General features: G+C 42.9%; 2 protein-coding genes across 6 annotated transcripts in view; one reads left to right on the top strand and one right to left on the bottom strand.

Moving 5' to 3' along the window:
* Positions 1–8,878, bottom strand: part of ALDH1L2 (aldehyde dehydrogenase 1 family member L2) — a 36,668-nt gene extending 27,790 nt beyond the window's left edge. Inside the window, exons 1-2 of the mRNA XM_017804594.1 lie at positions 8,749–8,878; positions 1,148–1,289 (exon numbers count right to left, since the gene is read on the bottom strand). Of these exons, the coding sequence (XP_017660083.1) occupies positions 1,148–1,289; positions 8,749–8,799 (193 nt within the window). The 5' untranslated portion in view covers positions 8,800–8,878. The remainder of the gene's footprint in view (positions 1–1,147; positions 1,290–8,748) is intronic.
* A 7,176-nt stretch (positions 8,879–16,054) lies between these two features.
* Positions 16,055–19,048, top strand: part of KIAA1033 (KIAA1033 ortholog) — a 41,584-nt gene continuing 38,590 nt past the window's right edge. For all 5 annotated transcript variants that reach the window (XM_017804771.1, XM_017804773.1, XM_017804772.1 and 2 more), the window contains exon 1: positions 16,055–16,179. In XM_017804771.1, coding sequence (XP_017660260.1) covers positions 16,119–16,179 — 61 coding nt within the window. In that variant the 5' untranslated portion in view covers positions 16,055–16,118. The remainder of the gene's footprint in view (positions 16,180–19,048) is intronic.

The following is a 19,048-nucleotide window of genomic DNA, read 5'->3' as shown; positions in this document are numbered from 1 at the left end:
TTTGTTAGTGTAATAACTGCACAAGAATAATTTATATATTGTAACCAAGTTATATACATTATAACTAATATAATATATTTAGTATTTATATATAGTGTAATCCAACCAGAGCTGGATAGTCAAATCTTCTTTTTCTAAACTAACAGTTCCTCTTCTAATTCTTACAGAGTGTGATTAAATCTTTTAACGAAGTAGAGTTGAGAATTATATGCCAGTCTGCGAGCACCATAGCCCAGGTAAGCAAAATTTGTGTTTGATTCTTCCCTAGTAAGGGTTCTCTAAAAACGTGTCATGACCAGACCAAAACCAGAAAAAAAAAAAAAAAAACAACAAAAGAGACTTGAGACAGCTCATGGAATGTAGTTTTAACTTTGGATTATCCATAAATGCACATTCCATTCTGGCACTTCTATTTGCTGATCATTTTAACTATCTTCGTGCCACTGAAAAAAAGAAGGCAAAGAAAAGTTACAATTCAGATGTTCCAAATAAGCTTCTTTGTCTTGCTGAGTTCTCTTCTATGACTATAATGAGTACAATTCTGAAACAACTCTTTCTTTAGGAAGTCTAGAAAATCCTTATGCACCTTGACAACGGAAAAAGGGAGAGCAAAGCCTCCTGTAACCTTTTTAATGTGTTTTCCATGGTCCAGCTTGAAGAAAAATAGGCTCTGCAGGTACACTGCCACATGCAAACTTGTCAAAAAGGGCAGAAAGCCAGGGACAAACAGTCTTGGCTCCATGCCTTTTGTCCTAGGCAGCACAATGAAACAAGTGACAGACATTTGTGCTTGAGTACAGGCTCAGCAGCTCTTTGCTTTAAGATTCAGATCTCATTTAGAACAATTACCTCTAGGATGTACATTCAAATAAGGTATCCAGATTAATTTTATTTTTCCAATATCTTAATGTATTTGTTAGAATACATTAACCCTGCATGGTTAGAAACAACTTTTAAATACTGACAAACTGACAAGTTTAAACCGTTTCTGGGACTTGTGCTTGTTAAAGCACAGTTCTTGTGCTGAATTCAGTGCAATAAAGGCAACATATGCAAGGCATTCCTATATAGATGTTGCCTTCTCACGAAAAGGCAAGTTTGTTAAGGATGTCTGCAATTTTAACATTTGGATTAAAGTTACACTTACCCAAAGGATCAGCTTGTCCATTCTTGTCAGGCACTGTGAATACGCCCACAACTTTATGTCCCTCTTTTCTCAGCTTGCTATAAACTTCTTGTCCAAAAATACTTTGACCTATAAGGGCTAGCTTTAGCTTATGTTGATAAGCCTGGTAAAAAGAATTAAAATGAAACACGTTTTAGGATACAAAGAAAATATGTCGTTGCTTACATTTCTCTCTTGCTCTTTCTTTATCAATGTTCATTTTTATTTAAAATGGAATGGTCTTTCTACTCTAATCACCTTTGAAGGAATAGTAATAATTTTTTCGAGATTAATGACAGGCAACATACAATTCAGAGAGACCATACTTCACAAGAAAGTGTCATCTGATACTGTCACTTTTGTTTATATGGCTTTTCTAGAATCTTCATTAGACAGATCCACTGCTTCTTATAAGAAGCTCCATTATCTTATTCATAGTCAGAATAAGATAAGAAATGAAAATATATTTTTTGAAACGGGTACATAAAACACTTTTCCTAGGCATCATGTATGTGCCTGTAACATGCTCTCTAAATCGCTATAATTACAGTGGTGTATTATTTGTGGTTAACATGTATAGGCTAAAGAAGACAAGCTTGCATGGTTCCTGCCAAGTTAAAGGTAACGATCATCCATTTGATCCTCCTACAAGGAAATACTGCTAAGTCTGAGCTCTCTTGCTGGACTTCCACTGCCTGCTGTGTTTGGACCCCAGTATACCGGACATGTGATTTTAAGCTTCTTCAAGCTGAGTAGGTCCAAGTAACCACCTCCACTTCTTCTTTTTTTTTTTAATTTAAGATAGTTAGAACCACAACACTATGATGGTGTCACAATATCAGGTACTGCTACATTTTTCAAGCGATTGCATCCTGAGAAAACTACTAATTAACCTTCGGAGTCCCTTTAGATTTAGGTGGCAGTTCTGCTACTATCCCACCCTACCTCCAGTCCCTCACCTCTAATACCTCCTTTATCCCAGAACTGGTATTTCTGTATTTCTTTATCCCAAGAACTGGGATACTGAAGTAGGGAGGCATTGACCTGACAAAGTGTGGTTTATTCTTAACTGGATCTATTCAAAGATTTAGTTCATTGCACTGCCACGAGTCCTAACATAGATCCAGTGGGGGAGCAGAAATGTAATGGAACATGCAAGCATGGCAGAAGGGTGGAACTGTCTCTTTGTATTTATAGTCAGCTTTTGGAAAATGAAAACTGGAAACCACCTTTGAAAAACAAATGGACTAGTGGAGCTGGTTAAAAAAGAAAGGTCCACAGAGAATAAACAAAAAACTTACCCTCCTCAAGGCTAAATCTGGTACAAACTATTCCTTGACTCAAACCATACAGATCCTCCTTTTAGGAGTCCTGATTGAAAGGTAGAAAATAAATCCACACTCTCCCTACCTTTATTATTAACTTCATCTTTCCCAACTGAACTTCCATTTTTTCCTTACAAATGATCAGAGGAATCAAAGCCCTGTATGAATGTCTTAACCACTGACATTTGTTTTGTTTGTATGTTGGCACTTGTACTTTTTCTCCTCCTTTCTCTTTTCCCTTTCTTATGGTGCTGGGATATGAGGACACTTTGACTAAGCAGGTTATTGATTGGATAACAAATGTTCTGCACTGCCCATCAGATCATATGACAAAGAGAAATGTCCTGAAAAACAGGTTACTCAAAACCACAATCCATTCATTGCAATTCATTTCACAGCTGACATATTATGGATGTGTCTTACTATTTTCAAGTTACCTTTTAGTTGTGCAGCTGGCCTTAGAAAAGGGAATTACGAATTGGTAGGTTCCATTACAGGAATATTGGAGCGTGCTCTTTATTTTTTGTATAAAGCGATAGGAAATATCTATTTGTTTCAGAGACAATATTGTCCCTCAGAATGAAACTACACAGTAAAACTGTCCCTGTATTGCAGCATTACTCAGCACTAGTGCCACTGCAGTAGAAACAAGCAGTAAGATGCAAAGATGGACATAACTCAGGCTCTTGCAAAATCAGATTGTTATAATTGGCTGGTAAAAAACATCTGTGAGACTGGTAGTAACACTGCACTGCTGGCAGTTATACCTAAAATAGTCCACTATTTTGTTCTTAATAAAGACGAGACCTTGTTCTGAATTAGCATGAGCACAACTTCTCCCTGCAATCCTTATCCAGCAAGGCCCAACAGAAGCAGGGAATGCTTATTATCAATGCTTTATGACAGATATCTTCACTTTTACAGCAGAAATGTTGCTGCATTACTAAAACAAACTATCAGATTTTCCCAAGTATTTTAATTAGCAGGCAAGTTGGAGAAAGATTAGCCTGCTGTATCACTGAACATGTCTGGCATGGTGTGAAATCCTCTGATTTCTGTTCTGTGCTAATTTACAGTGGTAGACCAACCAGTATATTGAAGAAACATTAAAGATAGTCCAGATGAGAGTTACCTATTCTACTTTTGTCCTTTTCTCAACATCTCTCAGTAAGAACACAAGTCTGAAAGGGATCTTCTTAGCTAACAAATCCAGTCCTCTGCCATCAAATCAATCATGTCACAGGATTGTTTTTATAAATTTACCTGACCTCCTTTTCAAAGTATTTTCAAAGTCCTCACTGCTGTACTCTGCTGTTTTTCTGATATTTGGCCAATCTTCTTCTAATTTTAAGTCCAAATTTATCATTACTTTAGGAGTTACTTTTCCTCCATTTACTCACACAGTCTCAATAACATATGCTTTCTCTACTGCTAAACTTTCAGTTCACATTTCCCTGTGAATAAATCTGATTCTCATATTACATGGAATGTCATACCAATTCCAGTTCCAAATCATGAATTGCTGTAAATCAACATAATTTCAGTAAAGCTACACGTGCTTAATTTGTCTTAGTTGTGGAACTGAGTCAACAAATTGTGAGAAGAAAACAGAGAATGCAATCCCCAAACGAATTAAAAAACAAACAAACAAACAAACGTAAAAAACCCTCAAAACAAAAGCAAAACCAACAAAAAACCCAAGCCAAAACTGGCAAGTTTGAGAAGATTACAGAGTAGTTAAGTCCCATTTCTTCACTTTAGTGCACAAAAACATTAGCCTGGCAGTGAATCCGCTCTGCCGTCTCACACTTGCAGAAAGTAACTCAAATAGGGGCTGTTTTCAATTGCAAGATGGATCTGGTAACTGTGCTATGACCAGTGATTCTTGAGTTACCTCTGAATGAATGAGTATTGCCTGACATCTGCCTTAGACTGGTAGTGCATTAACACACAGTCTGCCATCAGTAAAAAGCAGGAGACAACCCACAAGCCAGTCATGCACAGGATTTCTACCGAGTAAAAAACAAAGAAAAGAAATCTGTGTGGAAGGACTTGCGTGATCAGACAATTAGTTCAGATCCGCATTTGTTGTTTTATTTGAAAAATTAGTTGAGCAACTGCATGAGATCTTATAGCCGCTCTATATCCTCTTTTAGAAACTCTCCTCAAGTATTTTTACCTAAAATGAGTTAGATCTGCAAAAGTGGGAAATTATTTTAGAAGAATTTATTGTTGACATAACACTCAATTAAAACAGAAAGTTTTATAAGATTATACAGAAAAGGAAAGAGTTTGGTGTTTTCTTTCTTTCAAAACGGTTCATTTTGGCCAGCATTCATCAAGAAGCTGTAGAAAAGAAGTTTGTTAAAGAACACCAAAAAATCTTGATTTTGAATAATGTACTAGATGGATGCTCCGTCATTATCACCAACATACACAAAGATTAAACTTCTTATTGCTTCTGACAGTGATATTGAAAGATGATATTATATTTCTTCTGCAGTAGCCTACAGGCCGACTACAAATGTGTAGCATGCATGAACAGATGCATGTGAATTTACAAAGTTGGTGTTCACTCTAATGTAATTCTGTTGTTTTCATTGTCTGAACTTTCAATTCCCTCTTTAACCTTCTATTTTGTTTATACCATAATGCAGATTAACAGTAATTATGTTTCCCTGACTCAAGTACTCCTGACTTGAATGAAGAAAATAAGATAGGGGTAGAAGCATAAAACCTGAGAACTGTTTGTACAAGCAGTCTTATCTTAAACGCTCAATGTGTTTGAAAGTTGTCCACATCTATTTCACCCCCTCAATATGAAACCACAGACTTAAGTTTAACTCCCATATTTAAAAAGTCTGTCCGTACCATCTGTTCCATACTGGAATTTATTTTACAAGGGCTCATTAAAAGATATGCAATATTTTAATGCTTGATTCCATTCTGGTTCCTTTTTTCCTCCAAAGCACTTAATCAATAATAAAACTAACAAATAGAATTAAGCACTGCATAGATAAGCAGCCTGACAAATGTTGGTAACTATCTTGTCAAGTTTTAGTTCCTAAAAAGGGAAGACAAGTCCAACAGCTACATTTTCTTCTCTAAGAAGAGTCTAAAGTTACAAAACTTCTCCATAAGAGAATATTTATTTCACAGATAAAAATAATTTTTTGTTACTGCCTCTTTTTTATGTGTGTCTAACATTCAATTGGTTACCAGTTTCTAATCAAATTCCTCGAAAACTCAGATTTAGTAACTGCTACCCTGGTTACAAAGATTACAATGTTTTACTTAGTTTGTGTAAGAATTTAGTGAAGGTAATAAATATTTTAATGTTACATCTTTTTTAAAAGTAACATAGAATTATACTTCCTTTGAAAACCAGTACTGCAGCTTTATTTCTACTGAGATCCCCCTACATGTGCTAAAATTCCAATGCCTCCAAATAGAAACCTATAGTAGAGCCCCGCCTCCATCTACATACACATCCACGGGCAATGTGTTCCCACCATTCACTCATTCATTCTCATTTTTTTGGCACTGCTGATTGCATTTCCAAAAAGCCTGCGTTAAAATCTCCTTATTCTAACACCTTCCATGTAGATACCTTAGGAGGATTGCTGTCCTCACGCTAAACTGAGCAGCGAAATATGAAACAACAGCCTCTAGGAAGGAAAAAAAAATCTTCTCCCATTCTCATTCAACTCGCAAAACCTACACATCTGGACAATTTGGATTGGGCAAGGCTTTTAGGGAGCGGTTACTTGCAGGAGTTCTGCAGTCTATATATTTAACAGGACATAAAGAATGACTTGAAACAAAAGTGCAGAGCTGTAAAAAACTAAACCATGGGGTGCAGAGGAATTTAGGCCACCAACTTCAACCCTGAGCAACCCACCATCCCAGAGCAAGGAACCAGTGGTGAGAAGGTCACAAACGAGACACTCTTCCTAGGCCAAAGCAGGGGGCTTCCCTCTGGCACCAAGAACGTGCATGGTCCTTCCTAACTGCGAAGGCAGCCTTCAGCTTCTCATAGGGCAAATCTCAGCATGAGGGAGGCAGCGAACAGCTACACTCACATGGTTCTTGACACACGATTACCGGGCATTATCACAGCACCGCCAGTGCCTGTTCCCTGCAGCTTCCAGGTTTTGCTGGAGGTCTCAGGTGAGGCCAATCAGCTGACTAGGGGGCGGCACCCAGCCCTGCCACGAGGGATTTAAACAGCTGCTGGGAGCGCTGTGAACAGGAGTAGGCAAATGGGGAGTAAGACAGCTGGCTTCTGGAGCTTGTAGAAAGAGATAAGAATCTGAACAGCCCCCCTGTAATCCAGAAGGAAACAGTGACCTGCTGAGCCACTTGGATCCCCACAAGTCTATGGGAACAGATGGGATCCACCCAAGGGTGATGAGGGAGCTGGCGGAAGAGCTTGCCAAGTCGCTCTCCATCATCTACCAACAGTCCTGGCTCACTGGGGAGATCCCAGATGATTGGAAGTTGGCGAATGTCATGCCAATCCACAAAAAGGGCCGGAAGGAGGACCCGGAAAACTACAGGCCCGTCAGCCTGACCTCAGTGTCTGGCAAGGTTATGGAGCAGATCATCCTCAGTGCAGTCACACAGCACCTACAGGATGGACAAGGGATCAGACCCAGCCAGCACGGGTTTAGGTCCTGTCTGACCAACCTGATCTCCTTTTATGATCAGGTGACCCGCCTGGTGGATGAGGGGAAGGCTGTGGATGTGTCTACCTGCACTTCAGCAAAGCCTTTGACACCATCTCCCACAGCATACTCCTGAAAAAGCTGTCAGCCCACGGCTTGGACAGGGGCACTCTCTGCTGGGTTAGGAACTGGCTGGAGGGCCGGGCCCAGAGGGTGGTGGTGAATGGTGCTGCATCCAGTTGGCGGCCGGTCACTAGTGGTGTCCCCCAGGGATCAGTGTTGGGCCCAGTTCTATTTAATATCTTTACTGATGATTTAGATGAGGGGATTGAGTCCACCATCAGCAAATTTGCTGATGACACCAAGTTGGAAGGGAGTGTCGATCAGGTGGAAGGCAGGAGGGCTCTGCTGAGGGACCTGGATAGGCTGGAGAGCTGGGCTGATTCCAATGGGATGAAGTTCGACAAGGCCAAGGGCCGAGTCCTGCACTTTAGTCACAACCACCCCATGCAGCACTACAGGCTGGGCACAGAGTGGCTGGAGAGCAGCCAGACAGAGAGGGACCTGGGAGTTTGGATTGCTAGGAAGCTGAACATGAGCCAGCAGTGTGCCCAGGTGGCCAAGGCGGCCAATGGCATCCTGGCCTGTATCAGGAACAACATGGCCAACAGGGAAGTGATTCTTCCCCTGTACTCTGCACTGGTGAGGCCACACCTGGAGTGCTGTGTCCAGTTCTGGGCCCCTCAGTTCAGGAAGGATATTGAGGTGCTGGAGCAGGTCCAGAGAAGAACAACAAGGCTGGTGAAGGGACTTGAGCACAAGTCCTATGAGGAGAGGCTGAGGAAGCTGGGGCCGTTCAGCCTGGAGAAAAGGAGGTTCAGGGGAGACCTCCTCACTCTCTACAAATACCTGAAAGGAGGTTGTAGCCAGGTGGGGCTTGGTCTCTTCTCCCAGGCAACTATCAGCAAGACAAGAGGGCATGGCCTTAAGCTGTGCCAGGGGAGGTTTATGCTGGACATTAGGAAGAAGGTCTTTACAGAGGGGGTAATCAGGCATTGGAATGGGCTGCCCAGGAAGGTGGTGGATTCATTGGAATGGGCTGCCCAGGGAGGTGGTGGATTCTCCGTCCCTGGAGGTTTTTAGGTAAGACTGGATAAGGCACTTAGTGCGATGGTCTAGGAACCACAACGGTAGTGGATCAAGGGTTGGACTTGATGATCTCGGAGGTCCCTTCCAACCCAGCCGATTCTATGATTCTATGATTCAATGATCCCTGCAAAATGCAGTGCCCAGATGATGGCTGCGATCCCGCCTGCAGAACAGCCGGGCAAGAGGCAGCTTCTGCACCCACACCAAGCCTTTTCCCGATCTCTCTCGACCCTCTCGTGCCTGTACGCGCTTTACTAAAACCTCGGCACAGACAATACGCATCACATCCTGGAAAATGCCCCCTCCCGCCACTTCCCCCTCCTCTCTCGGCCCCTGGTTGCCCCCGGACCGGCGCGGCACGCCAAGCTCGTTCGCTCCCGGGCTCGGCACGGCACAGCCCGGCGGGACCCCCGTGCCCCGCCGCCCGCCCCGCGCTGCTCACCGCGGCCGTGGTGCAGATGGTCCGCAGCAGCCGGGGGGCTGTCCGCAGCATCCTTCGGAGCGTCGCCGGGCCCCCGGCTCCCTCGGCCGCCCGGCGAGCACAGAGCCGGCTCCGCTCGTCTGATGCAACCCGCGCCGGTGCCGCTGGCGCCCCGCCAGCCCCTGCATCCGCGGCCGCGGCGGCGCAACCCCGCCCGGGCCCGTGGCCGCCCCGCGGCGGGGGGAGCGGGTCAGCCCCGCACCTGCCGGGCCCGCCGGCCCCTCGGCGCCCCGCGGGGCACGGCGCGGGGGCTGTGCGGCCTCGGGGGGGAAGGGACGGGATCCAGGCGAGCGCCGCTGGCCCCCGCTCCCCGCCGCGGGGCGCGGCCCCCGGGGGCGGGCTGAGCCCTCCCCGCCGCTGCCGCGGGGCCCGAGGGCAGGGACGAGCCGGGGGGGTGTGTGAGGGGTTCCCGGCTCGCGAGAACGGGAGTCACAGAATCGTTAGGGCTGGAAGGGACCTCGAGATCATCCAGTCCAACCCCCCTTGCCCAGGCAGGGTCACCTGGAGCAGGTGACACAGGAACGCTTCCAGGTGGGGTTTGAATGTCTCCAGACTCCGTGGCCTCCCTGGGCAGCTTGTTCCAGTCCTCTGCCACCCTCAGTGTAAAGAAATTCTTCCTCATGTTAAGGTGAAACGTCTTGTGTTATAGTTTATGGCCATTATTGCTCGTCCTGTCACTTGGCACCACTGAAAAGCATCCGACATCATCCTCTTGGCACCCACCTTTGAGATATTTATATACATTAATGAGATCCCCTCTTGGTCTTCTCTACACTAAACGGGCCCAGCTCCCACAGTCTCTCCTTATATGAGATATGTTCTAGACCCCTCATCATCTTTGTAGCCTCCACTGGACCCTCTTCAATAGTTCCTTGTCTTTCAGCTTTGTTCTCTCTACTGAGGAGGCTGGTGAAACATTCTGTTGAACCTGCTGTGGCAGTCAAAGATTATGTAGATTATTGACATTAATTTTCAGCTTATTTCATGCCAAAATTGTCAGTAATGTGGTTAAAAACCATTAATGACTTTCTGGAAATCCATGTCACCAACATTGCCAAGTATTTTTAAAGCAGCTCACTCAACTTAATAATTTTAAAAAAAAATTTTCTAGGATCTGAGTTCCATTAATACAAATGTTTCAACTTCAATATAATTTGCAAACTACAACAAAGTCTTCTTGTCAGAGGTATGGAGATAGTTTGGCAGTATTGCAAAGCATCATTGCAAACTGGGTCAGGTTTAAACCTTGTCTAATAAACTACAATACATGCTGTTCTTGTCAAGAAAACAAGGACAGCAAAAATGGAAAAGTTTTTCTTACGGCCAAGTTGTGAACCATGTCAGAGAGGTCAGTGGCATGCTTAAGCCAAAGTTACAACCTGCAGAGATCTTGCTGCAGTAGAAAATAAAGTAGACAAAGTCTTGCCTAACACATGCAAACATTCATTTCTCACTGAGACTTTTTTGATGCTTTCCTGCAAAAGAACTGTAATAATAACCCCCAGGGATTAATTCCAAGGCCCCTACCCTCTTCCTCAGGGTACTCGAATGCTGTACCTTAAAGACATAGTACAGCTGCAGTACAGCTGTTATCTCCTTGTTCAGGGGACACAGGAAGGAGAGCTGCTGTAAGAGATAAATTGTGCCAGTCCCAAATTAAGTCAGGTTGGCACAACACAATTTCCCCCCAGAGTAAAGTTATACAAGGGTTTGCATTGTGACTCTCATAATTCACATTCATTTCCTTCTTTACTCCTGTTATAGCAAAACTATATCCTGCCCTTTATTCAAGGCTCTTGACAGCCCCATAAGTGTAGATGGTCCTGCGTGGAATCAACAATCAGCAATACAGGGACTAAATACGCTCATGCACAAGACAGTTGTGCAACTGATCAAACCCACTATCTGCTCAAATAGGATGCATAGACAGTCCTTAGTAAAGAAACGATATCACTCCCTCTGACAGCAGAAGGAATGAAAGTCTGTATAGTCTTCCTATGACTTGATGGAAGTTGCACAAATTCCCTACAAAAGAGCGCAATTGATTTCTACTATAAGAGCTGGCATCAGAATGGTCCTAAAATGGAAGGTTTGGAACTGGATTCAAGCATTGCTGAAGTTCATGGAACTTCAAATTCTGGTTCATGATGCAAAATCCTCTCCAACTAGAACATGACACGCTTGGCATTTAACCGCTGACAGACAGGCTTACAGCAAAATACCTGGTTTTCCTAGGTAAGAAATTCGTAATAACTTATGGCACTATTCCCTATACACACAAAGTACATAATACAACAATGCACACGTAAAGCACCAAGGTTAGTTCATCACCAAGCACAATTCCAAACTGATTGAGTCAACTATATATCTCCATTTACTTTACAAATTGCTAACATGTCAGGTGACAAAAGGGGAAAATCATATGTCCGTTGTCACCAGAATCATGGCATAAAGAAGAGCTGGGAGGTAAGATGTGGGCTTTACTTTAGATTTCATAGAAATGAGAGGGGCAGGTAGACAAATGGGGATAAGGGTGTGCTAAATCACAGGCAAGGATGGTATCTGCATACCATCAGCTTCTTAGCATCAGAGTGATGAATTCATAGACATGGGTTTTAACAACCACTTAACAAATTGGCTATTTAGAATTTCAAGGATCTGTGTAAAAAGTTACAGTCAATTCAAATTCCAAGTTTTTTGGCATTAAGAAAATTATTAGGTTGACCTGTCCGAGAACGAGCAATAGGTCTCTTGTGACACAGTAAACTCCAACGTCAGTGTTAAATATTGTAACAGTTACAATGTATTCCTCTGGATTTTATGTTGTTTGGAAAAAGTGACACAAAGCCTTCCTTGTTGATTTTTTTATCCCAGTCAGAAAAGTACCTTACGAATTATCAGTTTCTTGTTAACCTGGGAAAAAAAAAATCCTAGCTCTAGTGTTATGTGTGTAAATTTATGCAACTTTCTTTGGAGCCCATTAATATATTAAGCTTTCTATTTTGATTTTTTTTTTTCCCTTCCAGTTCTGGTGCTTGTTCTTAAAGCTAAGGTTTAGCTTTGGGCAAAACCCTGCAATTATTCATAGTAAGCTTTGCAGCATGGGCTTTTTCCCTTTCTCTTACCAAATTTTGCAGATATGTATGTCAGCAAGTGGTAAAAACTATTCGGGAGCTAAACCTGCCTGTTCATTAGTGTGCTCACAAAGCAAAATGTGTTTGTATGTGCAGAAACACAGAGAACAAATGTAAGACCTAATGCAGCTGAACATTATAAATCCTTGTTGACTTCTGTGAAGCAGAAGCTACTCTATGTCTTTGAATACCTTATCAGGACTTGGCAGGAGCATTAGGAAATACTCTGTTCCACAAGACACCGAGTAGGTGCACATACTGAAGTGCTTGGGAAACTGCTTGGAATTTTCCAGGATTTGCTTTCCTTTGAAAATCATGCCCTGGGATTCAGTAATCAAATAAATTAGCCTTGCATAGGCTTTTTATTGTTGGAAATCAGCCTTGATGGAGCTTTTCATGACGATTAAAGATTTGGTCATAGTTCAGACTCAAATTCCTCAGGAATACTTTAGAGTTCACCCAGTTTTAAAGACTGAGTAATTAAAAAAAATAAAGTAAGGCTTTGTATGGTTGTTCCCTAAGTATGTTAATTGCATGACGAGTTTCAACTAAAATTTTAAAACAATAGAAACATTTCATGTTTTTCCACTTGCTGAAGCAAGATTTCATGGGAAAGTTACTTGGTGTTTTATCTTTGCAACATTTGTATTTAAAACTTGTTTGGTGTTTTGTTTTGGGGTTTTTTTCCAGAGATCTGAACTAGACAACCATTTAAAACCTTATGTTTGACATTTCATTTTTCCAGAGTAACCAAAAGGAGGCATATATTTGACGAAGAAAGGGAATTATTTTACCAATTTAAACCAGTAGAAAGAACTATCATGTGCAGATGCCTTGCTCATATGCATAAATGGAAGTCTCTCAAACTCCACACAATAGAATAGAAACTATGTCTGCAAAAGCTATTGTTATCTTTGTGGAATAGAGTTGCAAAGAGCAGCTCTCAGATGGTAAATCCTTTCTGGGAATTCTGCCACAAAAACTTTGAGCAAGAACTTTATTTTATTTAAAATACTCAGAGCTGAGCATCAAACATTCCACAGACATGGAACATATAGAATAGTTGGTTTCCTGCAGAACCAGCAAGCCAAATTCTTTCTCCTGCAAGTAATTACAATTCTAGTAATTACTAATTCTATGAATCTTGGTGGAGCTTTGACTGTTTACAAGAGGAGCAATTTCTGCTCTGGGTGCTTTTCATTTCTTTTTTTTTTTTTTTAATAAAATGCTTCCTGTTTGGATGCTCTGGTAAAGTTTTCAATAGCTTTCAAGTATCAGAAGAATACTGTTTAAAAATATACCAGGCAACTCTCTTCTCCAATGTAGAGTGATATTTCCAATTGAGATAATTTCAAAGAAAAAAAGGATTTTTAATACCTCATGGAATCAAGCCCCTGTTGATTTATGAATCCATAGACACCTAGCCACTTCACTCCATAAATAAAACAGTCACAGTACCATATTAATTCCGCTACATTTTGGAGTTTATTCTCTCACCTATCCTTTCTAGTTCTGATGTGTAACAAGTAATTTCAGCTGGAACATGTTCACATTTATGTTCACATTTCACTCAGTTCCTGTGAAAGTCCATTATGAAATTTCATTTCATGGTCATTTTGACCTGACCAAAAGAAATGATTGTTTTATCAAGTATACCCATGTTCAGTAATAGTCAGCTTACCAAAAATCCCTGTATTAAACAAAGTCTAAAGACTCATTCTAACACATATTTGAGCAATCTTAGCAATTCCTATGAGCTTGTACCACATAAAAGTTTCCTGGTACAAATGGAAGCTGTAAGTGTCACCCAACTTTCAGAAATTATGCTTATAAAATGTCAATGATTTCATGTTACTGAACAGCATAAAGCCATTCACTAATAAGACAGCACGGCAAACTTACAAATCAAACCTGAGTCAGTCTTACTGTCAGTAAAAGTCTTCAAGATAAAATCTAAATCAGATTTTCAGAGAAAATAGAAATTCTAGCAGCATCTAGAATTGACCTAAATAATTTCAGTGTAAGCAACAAAACACTGCCACCTAGGGAGCCAAAGGAAAACGCAATTATCAGTAATTTAAATAAATGGATCATGAATGGCAGCATAAAATTTAACTGGTGTACTTACTTGAGTACAATTGTGATTTTTTTTTTCAATTATAGAGCCTCCTGCTCCTTTTTTAAAAAAATGTAGTATTTCAATACATATTGTTTTAAAATAATTTTCTTTTTTCTCTATTTAAAATAAGGGTCACATCATTCACATTGTGGGGGTCACAGTGCTCTCTTTGGTGTGGCCATTGCATAGACTAACCAGTTGGATTACCCTGGATGCAGTTTTGGTGATCTCACAGCCTTGCAATAACCAACCCCGCAGTATTTTACTCTTAACAAATTCCATTTCAGATGTGAGGAATTGCCAGTTCTACAAGTTTCGCTCTTGTACCATCCTGCAGAATTCAAGGACACCCTTTTCTGAGAGAACAAAAGGCCTGATGATACTTTTTAAGCAGTCTGAAAGCCTGTTTATGTGCAGTCGTCCACAGCTGAAAGAAAACAGTATTTGTTTCAAAGAAAGCATATATTGTTTGTAGAGAAAACTCTTCTGTTTTGTTTTTTAAAATTGGCTTTGAATAAATGTATAGCAGCTACAGAGAGTTCAATTAAAGCTGCAGCTACAGAGAGTTCAATTAAAGCTGCATCTCCATGGTTGTAGATAGAACCCAATCCTTAAAGTCCAGCATAAATTGTGTTTTCATTTTCTGTGATACTTATCATGTCCTTAGAGACACTCGTGTTCACTGCCAGCTGTCAACATTCTGCACAATTAAACTTCTAGTTCTGTTAAACCCCTGTGTGAACATCCCAAGTTTGCACAGAAGCCAATGGGTGGAGGAGACATATTGACATATTTACATTATGATTATTTGGCAACATTTCCCAAGACACAGTTCTTTTCTTGAAAAAAATAAAGGTTTTTAAAAAAACCCTATTCCAAACGTTGTTTATATCAACATTCTTTATGTCATTTCACACAAAGTTAAATTTGATCTCTTCTTTCCCAGACCCAGGTTGGTCTCATAGAATGCACTTTAAAAAGGAAAAAAACTCATCAACAATAAACCTGCCAACCAGATCTTTCATCCCTAGAAACTTTTAAAATCAATAGACTCCAAAGGATGGATTCCTTTTAATCAGAGGTGCTATTTTCAGACCTGCTATATCACCGAGGTAGCTTTTATGGATGATCATGCACTTACTGATACATCTCTCATTGGAGTTCCTATTTTTGTTGCTCTTTCCCCACTGACATTGCTGATGCTCCTGGTGATACTGCTTTTGAAGCCATTTCCTTTTCTGCTGATGCTACAGATTCTGCTGAGCTAATGAAATTGCTGTGGTCACTGTTAATGGCCCTCAACGGCTACTTCTCTTCCTACTCAAAGTACTTCTATTTTTATTCTCTGATATTACACCCACCGGTGCCTTGGGGGAAAAAAAAAAGAAAATCAAAAGGAAAAAGAGAGTGCTTGACCTCATGGCTCCGTGTGACCACAAATGCAAGCGGGATGCTTAGAGGGTACCATGGCGCCCTCACCCGCACAGCTGTCTCTGAGGTCCAGATCGTCCCCCAGAGCTGGGACAGTTCCTCCCATCGCTTCCTTCCTCCAGCATCAGAAGGGGAAGCGGGGGTCGTGTGTGTGTGTCACGCAATCGCCGCTATCCGGCAGAGCTTTCCCTCCTGCCAGCGGCGTGGGGAGCCGCTGTGAGAGAGGCTGGGCTGGGGTCTCGAACCTCAGGGGGAAAAGCGGGAAATCTCCCAAAGTCCCGGTACCTCAGAGGCCGGCCCTGCCTCCCCAGAACGACCAGCTCACAGCTGCAGGGGGCTCGGAGGAAGGAGGGGAGGGAGCGGACTCTCCTGCCCCGCCGCAGGGGCCGGGGCACAGCGCTGCCTGTCCCGCGCTCTCCCTCAGCCCTCAGACCGCCGATCAGCGCCGCGGGACAGCTCCCGGCGGCACCGACCCTCGGGCGGAGGGAGGGGCGGCGGAGCGGCGCCACCGCTGTCCCGCCCCCTCCCTCCCCGGAGCCCAGGCTCCCCCTCCGCCTCCATTTCCCGGCGTGCGGCGCGGGCGCGGGGCAGGAAGTCCCGTGCGCCTGAGTCAGGGGCGGCCGGGCGGCCGCTGCCGGGGGTGGGCGATGGCGCTGGAGACCCTCTCCCCGGACTGGGAGTTCGACCGCCTCGACGACGGCTCGCAGAGTGAGCGCCCGCAGGGCGGGCCGGGCGGGGCCGGGCCGGCGGGGCTGCGGCGGGAACCGCCTCGGGGCGGGGGGAGGCGCGGGCTGAGCAGACCCTGCTCCCCTCCCGGACCCCCCGCTGCACCCCGCGAAGAACGGGAGGGAGGAGGAAGGGAGGGAATAAGAAAGCGTCACGGGAGCTGAGCGAGGTCGCCCTGCACGGCTTCCCCCGCGGACCCTGCCCTGTGCCCCTGCCCCCGGCTCATCCCGGCGCTGATCTGCACCCGGCCAGGCCTGCGGGGGTGGGCGGGCGCCGTGACCTTTTCCTCCCACCAGCCTCTCCGTAGTTTTCGGGGTTTTTTGGGGGGTGGGGGGTCGTGGCTTTTCCAGACCTTCATCCTTTACTCCCTCTGAGGAGTCGCCTCCGGTGCCCCGCGTACGGCCGGGAGGGCCAGGCTGCTTGTGTGACTCTTGTCTTGCGCGAACCGGGCAGGACGAACAGATGCTTGTCGTGAGGATGGTGTTTCTTTCCTTCCCGATCATTTCTCGTAGCTCACAAATTTGTGCAGTTGCTTCCTTGGTTATCTAGAGAACTCACATCAAGAGATGTTGCACGCAGTTAGTTGTGTGCAGCTTTCATTGATAAAGGCTTTCTGGCAGGGCGTCAGGTGGTCACTTGCAGTTTAACCTTTAAAATGTAGTTAAATAAAAAGACCTTATGATCATGAAGTCTTTGACAGTGAGTTCGTGTGCCCGTCAAAATCCACATTTTACTCAGCCTGTGGAGGTGACCTACTTTCTAAACAGGGAACGTATATGGTTGTCACACTGTAATACACACTGTAAAGTGAACTGTGCCAAATTAATTATACCAGGTGTTGCTGTGAAAATATGCCACTCATGGCCAAACTGTTTCACTTATAATGTCATCCCAAGGGATGATACTGTTTATGCCATATTCGTTTAGTCTGGATTTCAGCGGAAACTGAAGCTGCCTTGAGCAGAGCTTTTTACCAGTTCTCTAGTTGTGAAAAGGAAAATGCAGTTTTTACTCAAGACGCCAGATCTCCACTAGTTTGACCATGACATTAATGTGCAGCTACAAGAAATTTACATGACATAATATGCTCCATTACCACCATCTTGAGGGTGAACAGACTGATCTTCTATCAAGAGCAGCACACAGCGTTCTCCTAGAAAAAAGCCAAAGAAAAATCCTGTGACTTAAGAAGTATTTTTTTGTACTTATTGTCTACTTTCATGTTGTATCACTAACCTTTAGCAATTATAGCTTTCTCAACTGAGGACACAAGATACTAAGTAAGTCTGGTTTGTTGCATCTTTATCCTAGATATGTATGGATGTGGCACTTGCAAATCCTGCTGTGAAAATAAGTTCATTGAACATTGACATTACTGATTGTATGGAAGAAGTTAGGATTAAGTTGGGGGATCTGTGCTGCTGAGTTGATATCTTGCGTTGTCCCAGCTATAATGCTTTTGTTTTGTCACGTGAGGAGAAACTAAATCAAACTTTTTTGTAAGCAGATTATACCTTATGAAGTATGTATGCTGCTCTGAAGAAAAATATGATATCTGCTTTCTATGATTTCTTTTTGTTCATCCACGTGAGCCAATTTATTTAGGAAAATCCTTCTGCATCTTAAAAAGCTTCCTTCATCTCCAAGTAATTTTTTATCAGTTCAACTCTGCGTATCTCTAACTAGCTAAGAGCTTTCACTCTCTTATCTTTCTAAGGTAGTGAGAAATTATTCACACCTGTCTCTTATTTTATGAGATGATCAGTACAAAGTGGCAAATTGATGGCTATCAATAATTAAGTATTTGTAAATATTTAATATTATTTGAGCTGTAGTGTTGTACAAGTCCATCAGTTGGCTGCTGGAAAGGTGACAATCTGTGGGTCTCTAGGAAAGCGCTGTTGTGAGGTTTTGTTTGAGAAATGCATGTTTTGTATGGAATTGATTTGAACAGCGCTGCCAGTTTCCAGTTTATGGCTTGGAAGCTTGTTCTGTTCTTCCTATAAAGCCCCAATGACTGTCAGTTTGTCTGCTCTTCGTTTGTCTTTTGTGTGAAGGGAGGAGTTGTGATTGTGGGAATATCACAGCATACCTCTATACTAATGTCTCCACGATCCAGATTTTCTAGCAGTAAAAGACTGAAGCTGGCATGGTGCTGGTTAAATGCCATTCAGCAAGGCTGTGCATCTGTCGGTGTTTTACTGGTTTTCTGCAGCAGAGCTTCCAGAAGATGCACTGGAAGGAACCTGAAAGATGAGATGAATTTGATGGAATAGAATAATTGCTGATACAACTCAAGGGCTCTGCATCAGTGCCTGGAATGCATACTGCTGATGGAGAGCATTTTGCTCACTTGTTTCTTATCTGTTTACATGAGATTTTGTCTCCTGTTTTGACAATGCCTATGCACTGTCTAGGCTGGATAGGCTTTGCAGTCTTTGTGTCTTTACAATTGGCATTGCTGCTGCTTTCAAAGTAGTATCTTAGAATTAGTGCAGTCCTCCCCTTCTGCCTGGTGCAGTGTCTCAGTCAGATGTTTTCGTGTTTAAGTGAAAATTGATTCAGCAGTGCTTTCCCAGCAAAAAAACCTACTATTTGGCTCAGTTATTTGCAATGAAGATGAGCAAGAGGTTGAACGTGCAGAATAAAAGAATATATTGTTTTTAACTTTCTAGACCAGTGTACTTGCTGAAATGTGAAAAGGGCACATATTAAAGCTGCATGAAAGTTATATGCATGTTTAAGAAAAGTTTGGTTGTTCAGCTGACCTGCATTCTCTAACTTTTTTAGATAATCCTATTTCCAACGAATAGCAGAAGATCACAAGCTGTTAGATTTGGTATCTAATTAT

The sequence above is a fragment of the Lepidothrix coronata genome, unplaced genomic scaffold (genome assembly GCF_001604755.1).
Source record: "Lepidothrix coronata isolate B3197 unplaced genomic scaffold, Lepidothrix_coronata-1.0 Scaffold10, whole genome shotgun sequence".
Taxonomy (NCBI): domain Eukaryota; kingdom Metazoa; phylum Chordata; class Aves; order Passeriformes; family Pipridae; genus Lepidothrix; species Lepidothrix coronata.
The sequence above is the reverse complement of the archived record's forward strand: the minus strand, read 5'-3'. Positions and strand labels throughout refer to the sequence as shown.